The following is a 16,071-nucleotide window of genomic DNA, read 5'->3' as shown; positions in this document are numbered from 1 at the left end:
GAAATAAATTCATTTGGGAATATAAAAAAAATGTGAGCACAAAGATATTTGGGAGAAACCCAGACACAGTATATGCAGAGTACTTAGAACCATGTATTTCTCAAAGAAAACTGCCAGCACATTGCTGGTATCATCTGTTTATTACTGATGTCCTTGTGGAGACAGGTACCTGTGTTAGCAGCTGCCTTTATAAGGGCTGAACCTGGCCTTTATAAACAGGAACTGGAAAAAAAAATTGGAAAAAGCCAAGTGATGATGTGAACACAAGTCTATGGAGAGATCAGGTGCTGGTCAGAGGAGATGACCTGGGAGAGAGGCGATCAGAGGGAGGCTAACCACCGCCACTTCTGCTTCATCCACGTTGTCTCAGCTACTCTGAAACACATTTTGGTGCACTGGTTGAAGAATTTGCATTTGATTTTGAATCAGTTTATCAGGAGAAAACTTCTGGGTTCACCTTCCCTACACTTGAGTGAAACAAAAATGAAATGCAGGGAGAGTTGAGCCAGAGCCAAGTTGTTTCTTATGTTTCAGACCACAGCCTCAACCTCTGCTTGTGCTGGAACCCTTTGCAATTCGGCCATGAAGGCACATGAAGCCTCCTAAGAAGAGGGTGGCGATGGGCAGCCTGCCATTGTGCAGTGTGGAGACCCAGCAAATCCAGGCATGACAGAGGGAGAGGTTTTCAGAGGCCAGGTCCAGCTGTCGGTGAAAGAAGTGGCTTTGGTGCAGCACATCCGTACGGGAGCATCACTGCCCTGGCTGCTCTCCTGCAGCCAAGCTGAGCCCTGCCAGCCATCGCCTGTGGCTGCTGGGGAGAACAAGTGGTGGGGTGCAGGGGTGCCTCAGCTGACGCCTGGTGATAAAAGGCGAGTGAAAGAGCCGGGCAGGATGTGCTGGCAGCAGGGACAGTCCTGCTCCAAACTCACCTGGAGCTGCCCTGCCAGGGGCAGAGTGAGGTTTAGCTGGTGGAACATGGCCACAGCAGCCCTAGCAAACCCCACCTGCAGTGGCCACTGTTTAATCTTTTATTCCTGGCCCTGCCAGCCTGGAAACCTGCTCTTGTCTCCTCTGTTTCTGGCAAGCAGCTGTACCCTGTCCACAGGGCACACAGTGGGAGGCCATGGCTATACCTCGAGGATGACAAAAATGCTGCCCCTTGCTCAAAGTGGGGGGCAAATGGATTTTTCTTCCCCAAAGGATTTTTCCCAAGTCACCTAAAGGGCTGTGTTTCAACTTTAGAAAGCCATCTGCATTTCTGCCCCCAGCGCTGTAAATGTAGCTGTGTGCTAGCACAGCTCCAGCCCCTTGTACATCACACCCACACAGGAAGGTGTCGACCACTCTTATTTCCATGCTGGTGGGTAAAAAGGATGTGTTTATGCCACCAGCCCAGCCAGAAGGAGAAGACAGGCAAGTGATAGATCAGGCACAGTTCTGCTTAAATAGGTGGTAGTAGAAGAAGTTGCAACCAGGCTCCAATGGGCAGGAAGAAAATAAAAGATGCAGCCTCTTATCTGCTCCTTGAATTCCTGATGCTGAGGGTAGAGCAACCCTGACATGGAATATGGATGCTGCTGCCAAGGATTTACATATGGAACAGGGCAAACCATGCCCTTCAGCAGAGGATGGGTACAAAGAGTCCAGCTCCAGGGCAGGATGTGAATATAGATGATTTTCAGAGAAGTTCTTGATCTTATCGTTTAAGCCTCCTGCTTGAATAAGGCCAGAAACACAACAGAAACTGGAGAGACTTGGTCAGCTTTGAATACAGAGGCAGCAACCTGCGTGCCCAGGGGCTCTCTGGAAGGACGGCATCTGCTGAGGGTTTCTCTGAGTAAGTGCCAAATTCAATAGTGCCTTTATGAGCTGGGAACAGTCATTTATCACGAGCATGTGGCAACGCAGTGCTGAAACACTGGCTTGGAAGTGACCTTTTCTGTGAAACAGTGTGGATGGAGTGGGATCTCCTGGCTGTCGCTTCCTGAGGGGGTGGAAATGGGATGGAAATGCTGTGCAAAACCCTGAGCTCAGAGCTCCAGGACCTATGTGACCCCTGAAAGGTGCTGGATTGGGGCACCCTCCAAGGCATCTCTTAGGATAAGACTTGCAAGTTTCTTCCCTCTCTACTCAAAAGAGCATCTCTCCCTATCCCTCCAAAGTTATTTGTCCCCCAGTGTCTCCTGAAACCAGCATTTATCAGGAATAAATGTCCAAGCAGCTGATTCTCTACAAAATTCCGTAACTGGTCATAAATGGGTAGGATGGCTGCAGTGTTTGGCTGATTTCTGGCTATGGACAGGTTGACATAATTATCAATCTCTTTATAATCACATTGTAATAAAGACTGTAGCCATCAGACAAATGCTCAAGCATATAATATAGTATTAATGTTACATTTCTCATTTTGCAGAAATAAGCCCCAGAGCAGGAAATCTCCCAGAGGTGAGGAGTGATGGTCCAGCCCCATGGTGATGTCCTCGCTGGCTGGAGTGGCTTGAGGTCTCCCAGAAGGCAATGAAGCTGTTGCACTGGATCAGAGGTCAGACTTACTCCAAAGCACTGCCCTGCAGAAAGAGGAAGCACTTTGCAGCTGGGCAAAGTTCAGAGGGTCATTTCTCTCTTGCATCAGAGAGGTTCAAGCAAGAAACAGCTTTTGCTGTCATGCAGGCAGCAACTTCCACAAAGAGCAAACCCCAGAGCAAGTGGCTACACACTCGCCTGGGTCTGCCTCCACATCTTGTCAGGCTGCACTTTTGCAGCTATCTTTAATAGCACCATCTGCTGATATTAAAAATACTTTGCTTTTTAGTATATACAAAAGTCTTTGTTGCACCTGAGCCTACAGCAGCCTCCCAAGTCCAGAGCAAGCGGTGCAGAATTGATCAGCTGCAGTGAGTAATGTCCCTCCTCACGTGGGCTCGTGGGCATCCACATGCTGATGAATGTCTCTACCTGGTAACAGTCTGGCAGGCTTTTCTGAGAAGTTCATTGAATAATTGCAAGTCAGGAGGTGTTGATTGTCTTTCTGTTCTGTGAATTACTTCTGTATGGGAAGCAAAGCAGCATGATTAGCAGTCTACAATAATACACACGTATGAATTTCCCCATCAGTAATGGCATGGATGGTAAAATGAAACATGCATTCAGGACATGTTTCAGCTGGAAAGCCTGGTAAGAGTCCTTGGCATAAGGGACTTAGCCCTCTGCAGTTGTCTGGTTCAGCATCTAGCCCTTAGGGATGCTGATGGAGGACACTGGACGATGGTCTCCTCTTCCTGAGTTCCCCTGTGGCTCTCAGGTTGCCCAAGAGGCACCAACACCTTCAATGCATGAGACCATTCAGGGACTATTTTCCCATCTCTAACAGAAACCCAGCCTTTAACATATAAACTTATCAATGGTGTCTCCTTGTTGACAGCCACGCAGCACAGCCAGCATCCCAAAACCCACCCCAGCAGGACACCAGCTGTTGGAGAGCGGGGTGGTGGGGCTCTCACAGGGTCTTCTTACCCATTGCACGAGGAATTGGGAAGGTGTTTCAAGCAGCTGTGTCTCTTGCAAAGCTGCTGGGGCCTGGCCAAGCGCAGATCGAGGTGCTGAAATCGCCATCCCGTGCTGATGGGCTGCCAGGATCACAGCCAAGAGGAGGATGCAGATGCACACGGTCTGACTGCAAAACAGCTGATGGCAAATGCCTGTGCGTCTCACCCAGATGCAGGGCAGCAGTGAGGGGTTGTCCCTGGGGAGAGACATGGGGGATACAGCTGTCTTGAGGGTGGGCTCAGCCCTGAGGGATGGAGCACCAGGTTCCAGCACCACATCCATCCCGGCGACGCTTGGACCTGGGTGCTGTCCCAGCCACCCTCCCCGTGCCTACAGCCAGCTCTGCAGCACCCCATGGGTCAGGATCTGGCCCCGGCTGAGCCACAAGCGCTGCAGTCACTATGGAGACCCTGCCTGAGATGCATCAATATGGAGAGGAACAGCTTGTTCCTCACGTCCCCATTCAAAGGACCAGCGAGTAAATCCCCTCCAGATGGGCCCTCCTCCCCGGCCTGGTCCCCGCCAGCCCTGCAGAGCCCGAAGGGGTCAGCAGGGACCATGCTGGGCAATGATGCTGGGAGGGTTGTGGTCATTCCCCGGGGAACTGCAGCTCTGGCTCATGTATCTTCATGCGGGAGCCCTGGGCTGTCCTCCAAATTCAGCATCGCTGTGGGATGAGCCCAGCCCATGCCTCTGCTGTCTTTAGATGGGTTTGTGCAGGGAGGTCTGCAGGGCAAAGCCATAGGGTGCCCAGGTCTGGGGATGGGGACATGGCTGGAAATATCTTCCATAGTGCCCCAGGACCACATTATGGCTGCGTGGGGCAGGATGTGACCCTGGGACAGCTGGCACTGGCTCCAGCTCCATCATAAAGTGAGATGGGAGCAGCGGAGGAACTCCTCACACGATTCCCCCTCGAGACAGGACTCCTTATCCCTCCAGGAGACCTCGTACCTTCCTGACCCTCTGAGCATCCTCCTTGCTCCATGTCCATTTGCAGAGGCCAGCACACAGCAGCCGAGACGCTGCATCCCCGCTTTCCCCATCCACACGAAAGCCACCACGTAGCAATGTCAGCCCATAGAGAGAGGGGCAAAGCCAGGACACGGCCAACTGCAGCCTGACAAGCGATACCTGCTGCCTGCCCGAGAGGTGGAGAAGGAAGAGGAGAATCTGTTCTTTACCTGGAACAACAAGCAGCTGGGGGAGAGGAGCCAGGCTGCAAGCGGCAGTGAGACGGCAGCTACCCGGGGCAGGGCGAGCCGGGGAGACCATCTGGACCTCAGTCGACAAAATGAGCCACCAAGCTCCAGTGAGTCACACTCTGCTGCAGACGATAATGGGGGGGGGGGGAAAAATCACAGCAAAAAAGCAAAGTTTAAGTGCCACCATCTGCAAGGGGCAGCCCTGACCATCCCTGGTGGGATCAGGCAGGGCTCAGGTTCTCATCCCTCTATTTCCACATGTGCTGCAGGAGATTCAGAGTCTTCTGGCAAAGTTGCTTTTCAGCAGCCACATGGGAAATATACCCTTACGCAGAAAGTGTGTTAACTGTCTAAGGAGGGAAACCACAAAATCTCCAGAAAGACAGCTTCAGCGGTATGGCTGGGGTGACATCGCCTTGTCCCCAGCCTTCTCTGCTACTCGGCCATGGTTAGGGGCACTGAGTGATGCCAACTGTGTTCTCTGTGTTAGTAGTTGTTACCTCTTCTTCCAGCAAGGCTGTTACAGAGGGAGAGCATCTCTCTCTGCATGAGCTAAAGCTGCCCGCAGGCACACACGCTTATTTCTCATCACCCTTTGTGGGTCACAGGTTTCCTTAGTGGCCTGCCGTGACACTGGGCTGTGCCCCAGCCATGTGTTTGGTGATGCTTGTGCAGAGAAACCGCATGGGAAAACCCTCTTCTTACAGATTATCTTCTGTCTGGAGGCTTTAGAGATTTTGATCAAGATCCATCTTCCATCTCCACACTTGGGGGTCGTCAAGACTGGGCTGGGTAAAGCCCTCAGCCAGGTCTGACCTCGAAGCTGACCCTGCTGTGACGACTCCCTCCTAGACAGGATTACCCTATGATCCCATTATCCCTACCTCCAGCACTGTTGCTCTGTCCTAATCTTAGTGGCATCACTCCTGTGTGGGTCCAGCTGCCTCCTGCCACCGTTTCCCCAACTTACACCAAGGCTTGGGCCAACCACACCCTCTCACAGCCCCTGTCCTTCAGCCAGACCTCACCTACTGTCCATCTTCAGTGCTACGCACAAATGTCCTCCTGCAACCTCTGCCAACACCTGCAACCTCTGCCAACACTTCCTCATGCCCGTTACCTGGATGGGGCTCCCAACCCCCCTGCCCACCAGCCTGACTTTCCTCAAGCCCCTGAGCAGGGACCCCAATGCACAGGTCCACCTAGAAACATCCTGCAAAGGATTAATACACAGTGCCTAGTGCTTTTTGTTAGGAGTTACCAGATCTGGAGCATTCCTCAGCCCAGCTCCCTCACCAGGAGCTGGCAGGGGTTGCCCAGGGTTGTGCTTACCTTCTGCTCAGGTGTTTCCATAACCAGCCTTGGGGTCACACCAGCCTCCTGCTGGGACTCGCAGGTTGTGGCCTCATCCTATAGGAACAGTATCAATAGTTGCTAATGGAAACATTCCCACCCTTGGCATCTCTCCAACACCCACTCCCGAATCCAAATCCCTCCCTCCCAGCTCGATTTCTCACCCCTGTCCCTGCTGTCCCAGGCCCGGGGTGAGTTTTGGTGGGAGGAGGTTGCCCTCTGCCTGGTTGTGGATGGACACAGCCCTGGGAAACATGGTAGCTGTGGGAGGCTGGTCCTAAAAGAGGGGGGACACGAGGGTCTGCACCTGCACAGCCTGAGTCCCTTGTTCATGGCTCATGGCCCTCCCAGTGTGAGCCCTGCCCATGCTGGGAGGACACTGGAGGGGTCCCCAGCACCCCAGGGGCTCCCCAGCAAGCGCAGCAACATCTCCCCTGATCGGCTCCGCGGGCCCAGGCACAGGGGAGGCGAGGGCTGGGCCAGGGGTGTCACCCCGGGAGCAGCAGGACAGCTTTGGGCTGTGTCACAGCCAAGCTGAGGACACGGCCACCACACCCCGGGGACACAGGGAGCTCCTTGCTCCCGAAAGAGAACTGGTGCCTGGCACTCGTGTGTTACGTGCTGTCCTCATGCAGAGGCTGCTCGAATCCTGCCAGAAAACCGATTTGTTCTCCCAGTCCCCTTAGAAACGCCCGAGAGGCACGTTCCCTGCCTGCACCTACCGGGCAGCCTCCCAGTGCCGAGCCCGGCCGCGCGTTAGCAGGGGAGACATGGCCCATTGCAGCGCAGCATCGCCCCGGCACCTGCCTCCCAGTATGAACCAGCATAGCAGTGACCACACCAGTGCCCAGCTGGGGTGCAGACACCCACACCTCTCTGGTGCACCCGGGAGAGCCCTCAGAGGCTCGGGGCCACTCCCCAGCTCAGCTTCCCAAGCAGGAAGAGCTGCAGGGGTGGAAGGACCCGCTCCCTGTGCACAGCCCTCACACCGCTGTCATGCTCAGGGGGGTGCAAGGGGCCAGCTCGCCTTCAAACACCATCCCCTGGCTCCTCTCTCTTTCCCTAACAGGGTACTGGGGCCCTGCAAATGGACCCACACCTCACCTAGGGACCCTCCAGCATCAGGGAGTCTCAGAGCAGAACATATCTGCCCAAAACCCACCCAGGCCCCACTCTTTAAATCTAAATTTAGCTTTCCACCTGTCCGTGTTGAGCAGACTCACAAAAGCTGTATAATCTGCTTATGAGCCATTGCACGGCGTGGAGGGGCCCCAGAAAGAGCCGGTGTCAGCTCATGCTGGGAAAGGCACCCGAGGGCTCAGCTTCCCCCAAAACAGCAAAATGTTACCACGGGCTGCTCCACTAACTGGTTATTTTTCACCTGGAATAACTGGACACCCCTCGCTTCGCTAGAGCGACACCTGCAACTCCTCATCCATCTGAAATGCTGTATCTGCTCCGAACCCACTGGAACAGTTTCAGGATAAAACACCATATTTTTGCAAAAAAAGCGCATCCTCTGAAGCATTGAGCCAGCAGCAGTTTTAGGGCCTGAACCAGGCCTCCCACTGCGGGCAGGGCCAGCACTGCCTGCAGGCACTTGGGCCAGCCGCGGCAGAGGGAGGTGGGGGTCTGGAGGGGCTCTGCTGCTGGTCTTTGGAGGGTCCCCAGGGCTTTCCGGGAGGGCTCAGCCATCCTTTAAATCTCCTCCGCCTGCTCTAGTGGTGGGAAAAGCACCTTCACCGGGCTGGATGTGAGCCCTGCCCTGCCCAGCGGCCGTGGGTCAGCACAGACCCACTCCCTCCCCACGGCGAGGACGGGGGGCAGCCGAGGGGGCAGCGTGACCAGGGCCACCAGCCTTGTCCCACGGCTTGGCTCTGTCCTTGTGGTTTCCCCGCTGTTGGGGCCAGACGATGGGGCCCGTGTCACAGGCTGTGTCCCTGTGCCGGATCCAGCATCATCCCCAGGGTCACCCGCTCCTTGTCCCCAGGGGAGGGTGGCCCCCGCAGCCCACCCCGCCTGCTCAGGGCTCCACACCACCGGGGACCGCCGTCGGGGCGCCAGACCGGGCAGGTGAAGGGCACCCTGCATGGAGGGGGGGGCTCTGGGGGAGCCCGAGGGGGTCTGGACCCATGTTCCCATCCCTATGACCCCCAGTTTGAGGGCTGGACGCCCATCCCTGTCCCCACGCGATGTAACCGGGGACCCCAGTGGGGCTGGACCTGCACCCTCATCCCCCTCCTCGCGTGATGCAGCGGGGGGGTCTCCGTGGGGGCCGTGCCGGAGCTCCACGGGGGCGGGAGCAGCGGCGCCCGGCACACCCCGGGGCCCGTCGGGGCGGCCCGAACCCCGGGAGGCGGTGCCGCCCCCCAGCCCCCCCATATCCCCCCCCCGCCCCCGTCGGGGCACGGCGCTGGCAGGAGGCGGCCGCGCCGCAGACGCCGCTCGCTCGCCGCCGCGCTCACGTCGCGGAGCCGGGGCTGCGGGTATCACCGGGGCTACCGGTATCACCGGGGCTGCGGAGCCGCCGCTGCGCTGGGTAAGCGGGCGGGGGCAGGCGGCGGCACAGCCCGGCGGAGCGGGACCCCCGCGGGCACCGGGCAGGAGCGGTCGAGGAGCCCCGGGGGGACGGCGGGGACAGGGGAGGATCCGTGCTGGCCGGGGAGCGTGGGGGGGGCACCGGCCGGGGGGTGTACGGGCTGGGACGGTCGGTCCCAGGCTGGGGCTGTCCAGCCTGGAGCGATGGGGAGCCCCGTGGGGGTGTCGGGGCTGCTTCTCCCTCCGGAGCCCCCCGGCTGGGCTGTGCGGGGTGGGGGGCTGCGGGGGTGCTCTCTGCGAGCAGGGATGGGGCCGGGAGGTGATGGGGTGCTGCTGATTGGGGGGGTCCCAGCCTGGCTGGCAGGCAGCAGGGCAGGGAGTCCCAGGGCAGCCCCCGGGGAGGTCGCTTTGCCATCCCCTGGGGTTGTCCCTGCAGCCCTGGCCCCTTCCCAGGGCTTGGTGGCAACGGGCCACCCATGGGGTGCTGGCCACCTGCCGGGGGCGAGCAGCGGTGGCACGGGGGCTGTCACATCTGTTACTGGGACGGCTTTTACTCCCCTCCGACTTCAGCATTGGGGCCCCTTCCCTTGCCGGCTGCCCTGGGGGCTGGCAGCGGTGGCCTGGAAGCTGACAAGGCTCAGCCAAGAGGTGTAATTCAATTACACCCTGGCTGCTCTGCCTGAGGTTTTGATTCTGGCAGTGAAGCGACCCGGGGCTGTGGCAGCCCAGGATGCGTGTGCGGCTGGCGCTTGCACCCCGGTTCTCCTCTGCTGCCTCAGGGAGCACTACGCCTTGTCCACACTAGTGTGGGTGGCCAGCAGAGCCGATACATCCTCAGTCCACCTCTCCCTCAGGATCTGGGTCCCCAGCTCAGCCCGAGACGCCCCCAACACTGGGAGCACGGGCCACAGGCTGGCGGGGACAGCCATGAGGGATGTGCTCGGCTGCAGGTACCGGCAGAGCCTCGTCCATCTTGCCTGGATGTGCCTGTTCTCCTCCATGCCGGTAAGGGAATGGCCCATGGGGCAGTGGGGTTGGCACTACTGGGCGTCGACCCATTGTGAAGAGGCTTCATCCCACGTTCCTGCCCATCTCGAGGATGCTGGCGCGCAGTGGATCGTCGGGGGGACGCCAGCAGCCAGCCTGGGGAGCTGCCGGGCGCCGTGGTGGGGTGGGCAGACCGGTATGGCGACGGGCCGGGGGCTCTGACCTGGCTCTGGGCTTGCAGAACGGTGGGGCCAAGGTGCTGGAGAAGACCTTCGAGGAATGGATGCGGTACCGGGACGAGTGCTTGAGGAGGATGGCGAGCGAGCCCTACCCGGCAGGTACCCAGCAGTGCCCCGGCTTGGGGTCAGATGTGGGGGCACATGGAGCCAGGCGACAACTGGGGCTGGGGCCAGCTTTGATCCCTCCTCCAGCATGCTCTGTGCTGGCCACCCATGGAGGGATGAGCCGGGGACTGATGAGTGTCTCCACATATCAGATAGGGTGCCCAGGGCTGGGAGGCCCCTGGGGGTGGGGGCTGGTGTGGGGTACCAGGGCCCCACAGGTTCAGGGTGATGCCAGCCCTCTCAGAGGTGCTGGCAGCAGGCTGGGAGGGTGGGGATGCATGAGGCTGTGCCACCAGCGTCTGACCATCGGCTTTCCCCTCCTCGCCGCTGCTGGAAGGGCTCTTCTGCAACCGGACATTCGACATGTATGCCTGCTGGCCCGACGGGAGCCCTGGCACCGCCGTCAATGTCTCCTGTCCCTTCTACCTGCCCTGGTTTGAGAAAGGTGATGATGACCCTCTGCCACCCCAGAGCTGGAAGCCAGGGCTGGGCCATGCTGGGGGGAAAAGGCTGTCGGGGTTTCCTCTCCTGCCCGCTGCCGGGGGGAGAGGGACCCATGAGCAGACCTGGGGGTCAGGGGACATGTGGGGGACAGAGCAGGACTGGCTCAGGCCCGCTCACGCTCACCCTAGAAGAGGGTCTTTGGGGCTGGGAAAAGTCCAGCCCATCGTCCCAGGAGAGGGGTCTGGGGGAGCCCAAGGGGAACGTGCCGGTTCTTCATGTCTGCAGTGAAACATGGGCTGGTGAGCCGCAGGTGTGGCACCGACGGGCAGTGGGTGACGGTGAACGGCAGCCAGCCCTGGCGGGACTACTCGCAGTGCGAGGAGGAGATGGAGTCCACCGCTGAGGAGGTGAGGTGCCCCGGCCTGGCTGCTGGGCAGGGATGGGCAGGGGCACCCCGGCTGTGCAGGTGGGTGCTGCTCGCCCAGGCTCACCAGCATGGTGCTCACCTGCAGGAGGGCGCCCGCCGGCTGATGGTGAGCTTCAAGGTGCTCTACACCGTGGGGTACGCGCTGTCGCTCCTGACCCTCGTCTCTGCCCTGCTCGTCCTCACCGTCTTCAGGTAGGACAGTCGGGGCACGCGGTCCTGCCCCTTGTCCTTTCCAGCCAGTGATTGCCGAGCCGAGAGGTGACCCCGCTGCACACCTGGCCCCCCGACACCCTCACTCTCGGCAGGAAGCTCCGCTGCACCAGGAATTACATCCACGCCAACCTCTTCGCCTCCTTTGGGCTGCGGGCAACCTCGGTGATGGTGAAGGATGCGCTGCTGGAGAAGCGCTGGGGCATGGAGCTGGTGCAGGTGGCTGACTGGGAGGCTCTGCTGAGCCATGAGGCAAGTGCCATGGGGGGGCCCTGCTTGATACTCGGCTGGGACCAGGGTGGGGACCTTCACCCCAAGGGGTGCTGGTGGCCACGCAGCCCCAGGCACCTAGTGGGCAAGTTCTTGTGGTGTCCTGACACCTGCCAGGCAAGCTCTTGGGGTGCCCATGCTGCTCTTAATCTGGTGGATGAGGTCTCAGGGTGCCTATGCTGCCTGTGCACCCAGTGGGTGAGCTCTTGGGGTGCCTGTGCACCCAGTGGGTGAACTCTCGGGGTGCCCGTTCCCCCCCCACGGCGGGTCTCCTCTCGCAGGCGGCGCTGGGCTGCCGGGCGGCGCAGGTGCTGATGCAGTACTGCATTCTGGCCAACCACTACTGGTTCCTGGTGGAAGCCGTCTACCTCTACAAGCTGCTGATCGGGGCCGTCTTCTCTGAGAAGAATTACTACAGGCTCTACCTCTACCTGGGCTGGGGTAGGGGCCACCCGGGCATGCGGCGGGGCCAGGGACAGCACCCAGTGTCAGGGAGCGCCGTGGCCCAAACCGGCCCCAGGAGGGTGTGGGGTGGGGGCTGTGCTGACCCTGGGTGTCCCCACGGTGTCCCCTGCCCCGGGGCCGGTTTCTCAGCTCAGGCGGGTGCTTGGTTTTACAGGGTTTGCTGTGTGACTTGCAGGGACCCCTGTGGTGTTCGTGGTGCCTTGGATGGCTGCCAAGTACCTGAAGGAGAATGCGGAGTGAGTGGGGAGGGATGGGGGGTCCCACTGGGATGTCTGGCCCCAGGCTGGGGTTTGGGCTCTGCTGGAGGGTGGGACAGAGACTGCTGTGGGTCCCTGACGCACCTCGCTGGGGCTGGCACACTCTTGGCCTCATCCTGCACCCCCTGATGCTGCTGCTCTCCCTGTCTCCCTGGGCAGGTGCTGGGCGCTGAATGAGAACATGGCTTACTGGTGGATCATCCGCATCCCCATCCTGCTCGCCTCCCTGGTAGGAGGGCACCTGCCAGCCCCACACTTTTTTGGAAAACAGCAGCTCAGCCCCTGGCTCCTGGCTCCTGGGGGTGAGGGTGGGGGGCAGTGACCCCCAGAGCAGCTCCCAGCAGAGCTCAGGAGGGAGGGGTTGGTCTCCAAGGCATCATGCTAAATGCACATGGGGCTTTTTTGCACCAGCTTGCTAATGCTCAAGCTCTGGGGGTCCTGGGACAGGGGTGGGGGGCTGTGCGGAGCCCCAGAGAAGGTGGCTGGTGGAGTCCCCTGCTGCTTCCTAGCTGGGATTTTGGGATGGCAGGAGGGAGGTGAGGGCAGCTCTGGGGACCAGCACCGTCAGGCTACAGCAGCCTTGGCAGTACATGGGGGTGTCTTCTCCTGCAGCCCTCAAGGGTGCTTGTCATGGCTGGGGGGCTGCGAGGGGTGGGGGTGCTGGGCTGTGTGTGCCCCTGCCTTGATTTCCCACCCCAGATCAACCTGCTGATCTTCATGCGGATCCTCAAGGTGATCCTGGCCAAGCTCCGTGCTAACCAGAAGGGCTATGCAGACTACAAGCTGCGGTGAGCTGGGAGAAGGGGTGGCTGGTCCTGGGTCCTCCCTGGTCCTGGGGCTACACCACCTCCCCCTCCACCTCCTCACCGCACATCATGAAACAGCCACTCTGAGACTAAGAGCTTGTCCCTGCCTGCACCTGTGCCCCAGCCCTTGACTCGCTGCTGGAGGGGTCCCTTTTTGCTCTTTCAGGCTGGCCAAAGCTACGCTCACCCTCATCCCCCTCTTTGGGATCCACGAGGTCATCTTCATCTTCGCCACCGACGAGCAAACCACGGGCATCCTGCGCTACATCAAGGTGTTCTTCACCCTCTTCCTCAACTCCTTCCAGGTGAGGTGGGAGCGTGACACAACCTTGCTCTGCCCTGGGCACACCATGGAGCAAGAATTGGAGGGTCCCCCTTGCAGCTCACTCTTCCCATGGTACCCCAGCCTGTAGCAGAGGTCAGGGAGGGGGACACTGGCTTTCCCACCCCCAGCCCTCTTGCTGAGTGCAAGGCAGTGCCTCCTGTTCTCTCTGAGGCAGTGGTGGCAGGGGGACCTCAGCCCCAAAAGCACCCAGAAAGGGCCTGGGGAGACTAAGCCCATCCCAGCCCCGGGAGAGGGTGTGGTGTTGGGGTCTCAATTCCTTGCTTTCCCTCCAGGGCTTCCTGGTGGCCGTGCTCTACTGCTTCGCCAACAAGGAGGTATGTGCCTGTTGCTGCCTGGGTCCGGGGCTCTGCCACCCCACCCTGTGCCCGCTCGATCTGCGGGGAGGGCACGGCCAGGGAAAAGCCCCCGCTCTCTCCTCTCTGGCAGGTGAAGTCAGAGATGAAGAAGAAGTGGCAGCTCTGGAAGCTCGACCACCCGGCGCTCTGCTGCGCCCAGTGATGCAGCAACCAGCCCCGCAGGGCCAGGAGCCAGGGGCTGCTGGCTACAATGGGCAGAGGGGCCTGGCTGGAGGGCGGGGGGGCTGTGGGGAAGGGGGGCTGCAGCAGCACTCACCCCAACAGCCAGGCTGGGACCAGTGGCTCAGTGGTGCTGCAGCCGAGAGCCCTGGAGCTGCTGGAGGGGACGTGACCCCTCTACAGCCCAAGGGGGAGGCAAGTGCCCTTGGCTCTTACCAGCCATCACTTCTCCCTCAGAGGAGCCTCAGCTCGCTGCTGGGGGAGACATGCCTGCTGCTTTCTACCGCTGCCTGAACACCATCAGCTACCTCTGTTGGCATCCACCAGCTGTGCTGAGGGGAACGCCCCTGCCCACCCAGATGAACCTGGGCACCCGTAGAAGGGGACCACGAGGGCTGGAGAGGGCACCTGGCCAGCAGTGGGGAAAGGGAGACGCTGCTCAGCCCAGCACTGCTGCCCCATGAACAAAGAGCTCCTGCTGCACCCTGGGCCCTGCCAGCACTGCTCTGCCCAGGGTGTCACCTTCCTGCTCTCCTTGCCCCAAGCAAGAACTATCTCGCCAACACCCCGAGAGCTCCCTGATGTCCATCCTACAGTCATCCTGCAAAGCTCCTCGTTGTAGCAAGGTGCTGCCTTTACACCTTCTCACCACCCTCATTGCTGACACAGAACATGGCATCACCACCCGCCTCCTCCTCCTCACGGCTATGCAGCTGCACAAACCACCAGGTTTCCTCCTCGCTGAGCTCCTCCTGCAGCAGAGCCCTCCAGATCCCCCCTCTGAGTGAGCAGAGCCGGGGCAGCAGGCAGTACTGGAGCGCTTTGCTGTATTTACCCTGCACAGTAAGGGCAGCCCTGGTTCTCCTGTGGTGACAGGGGAAGAGCACTGGGGAGAGCGAAGGACTTCAGCCCATCAGCTCGTTGGGAGCTGAGCCCAACCCCAGCACCCAGCCCAGCCACCTTCCCCTTCACAGCAGGGAGAGCTGTGAAATCCCAGGCAGGAACCATGCTCAGCTCAGGAACAGCTTTGCTGACAAAAGGCTGGACATTTCTGGGCCCAGCTGTGCAACAGCTGCCATTCAAGAAGTTTGCTTTCCAGAGGGTGCCAAGGCTCAGCTGCCTCCCCCCGCCAGGCAGGCTGGGGAAGCCTGGGCAGCCCAGGAGCAGCTACAGCCCTACCTTGGCCAGCGAAGCACCCGAGGCCGCACAGCCTGAGCAGAGCTGATCCCGCGGCTGCAGGGAGCTCCTCCATGGGCCTGGCCCTGGCGCTCTCCGGCCAGACGCACCCCGGCTCTGACCCCCAGTGGCAGGACAGACGTGCCGCTGCCCTTCCCGCTGCTCGGCCTTGGGAACAGGCCACCCCAGGAGGGAGAAAGCAGCTCTTGCTCTCCACTAAGTGCAGGTGGACACGGGTGGCTCTTCACCTCCAGCCCCTTCGCTTACAGGCTGGGGGGAGCCTCCTGCAGAGGCAGGAAGGAAAGAGGCTGCACCAGGCTCAGCTGCAGCTGGGTTCAAGGCTGGAGAGTGATGCAGGAGCTTTCCTGGATCGGTTTAACCCCTGTGAGACCATTTTGTGCATTAACTCTTCTCAGATGTAAATAAACGTTTATTTTTCAGCAAGCAGAGCATGCTGCTTCTGTCTGCTCTGAGGGAGGGAAACAGCTCCCAGGCTACACCTACCGATTTGCATCTGAGCACACACCCTCCCAGGTACAGAGGGATTAAACAGGTACCCAGAGCCCCTGACTCGACACTGCCCAGTGCTCCCCTCCACAGGGTTACAGAGGGGAAAGTAGCAAAATAAAATATTTATCACCACGGTATTAACAGAAACAGCAACCTGTCTAGCCCTGCTGGGTGTGCTTGGGGCACTGCTGCAGGAGCTGTTGCCAAAGCTGCAAGAGGCTGCGCTGCTGCGGGAGGAGAAAGCTGGCCCTCCCCTGAGATCCAGGCTGGTCTCCCTGATGAGCCCCGGCCCCTGTGCTTGCAGGCAATCTCTGATGTGCTGCTGTGTGCAAGATGGAGCTGAGAGATAACAGTTCTCAACACCAAGGACCTTGAGTCACAGAATGAAAGGGGACCCCTTTCCAGCCCTCTCCCAGCAGTTTCAGAACTGGTATGGATACGGGGAAGCCCTGGCTGCACACCAGTCCCCTGTCAGGCTGTTGTAGGACACACCAGGACTGAGAGATGGGAAGGAGCTGAGAGTAACTCTGTTCCACTCCCACCACTAAGAAGCCCAAGTCAGCTTCATTTGTGTTGAAATACACCAAGAGCTTTAGTTTTGACCAGAAAGATTATGTAGTCCTATTTAAAACTTTATGTAACAGCCACTGAACAGTATCCCCTCAAGCACCT

General features: G+C 59.5%; 1 protein-coding gene across 1 annotated transcript; it reads left to right on the top strand.

Annotated features, from left to right (window-relative positions):
• Positions 1-9,546: 9,546 nt before the first annotated feature.
• On the top strand, positions 9,547-13,696 carry LOC141966368 (glucagon receptor-like). Its single transcript, XM_074919008.1, has 13 exons — positions 9,547-9,647; positions 9,871-9,967; positions 10,311-10,418; positions 10,703-10,824; positions 10,930-11,036; positions 11,150-11,306; positions 11,606-11,765; positions 11,965-12,025; positions 12,206-12,275; positions 12,746-12,834; positions 13,019-13,157; positions 13,471-13,512; positions 13,625-13,696. Exons 1-13 carry the CDS (start codon positions 9,570-9,572, stop codon positions 13,694-13,696), a joined length of 1,302 nt encoding a protein of 433 aa, XP_074775109.1. The 5' UTR covers positions 9,547-9,569.
• The last annotated feature ends 2,375 nt before the right edge of the window (positions 13,697-16,071 follow it).

Source organism: Athene noctua, chromosome 15 (genome assembly GCF_965140245.1).
Source record: "Athene noctua chromosome 15, bAthNoc1.hap1.1, whole genome shotgun sequence".
In the NCBI taxonomy this organism is placed as follows: domain Eukaryota; kingdom Metazoa; phylum Chordata; class Aves; order Strigiformes; family Strigidae; genus Athene; species Athene noctua.
Note: the sequence above shows the minus strand (reverse complement) of the source record. Positions and strands in the feature narration are given on the sequence as shown.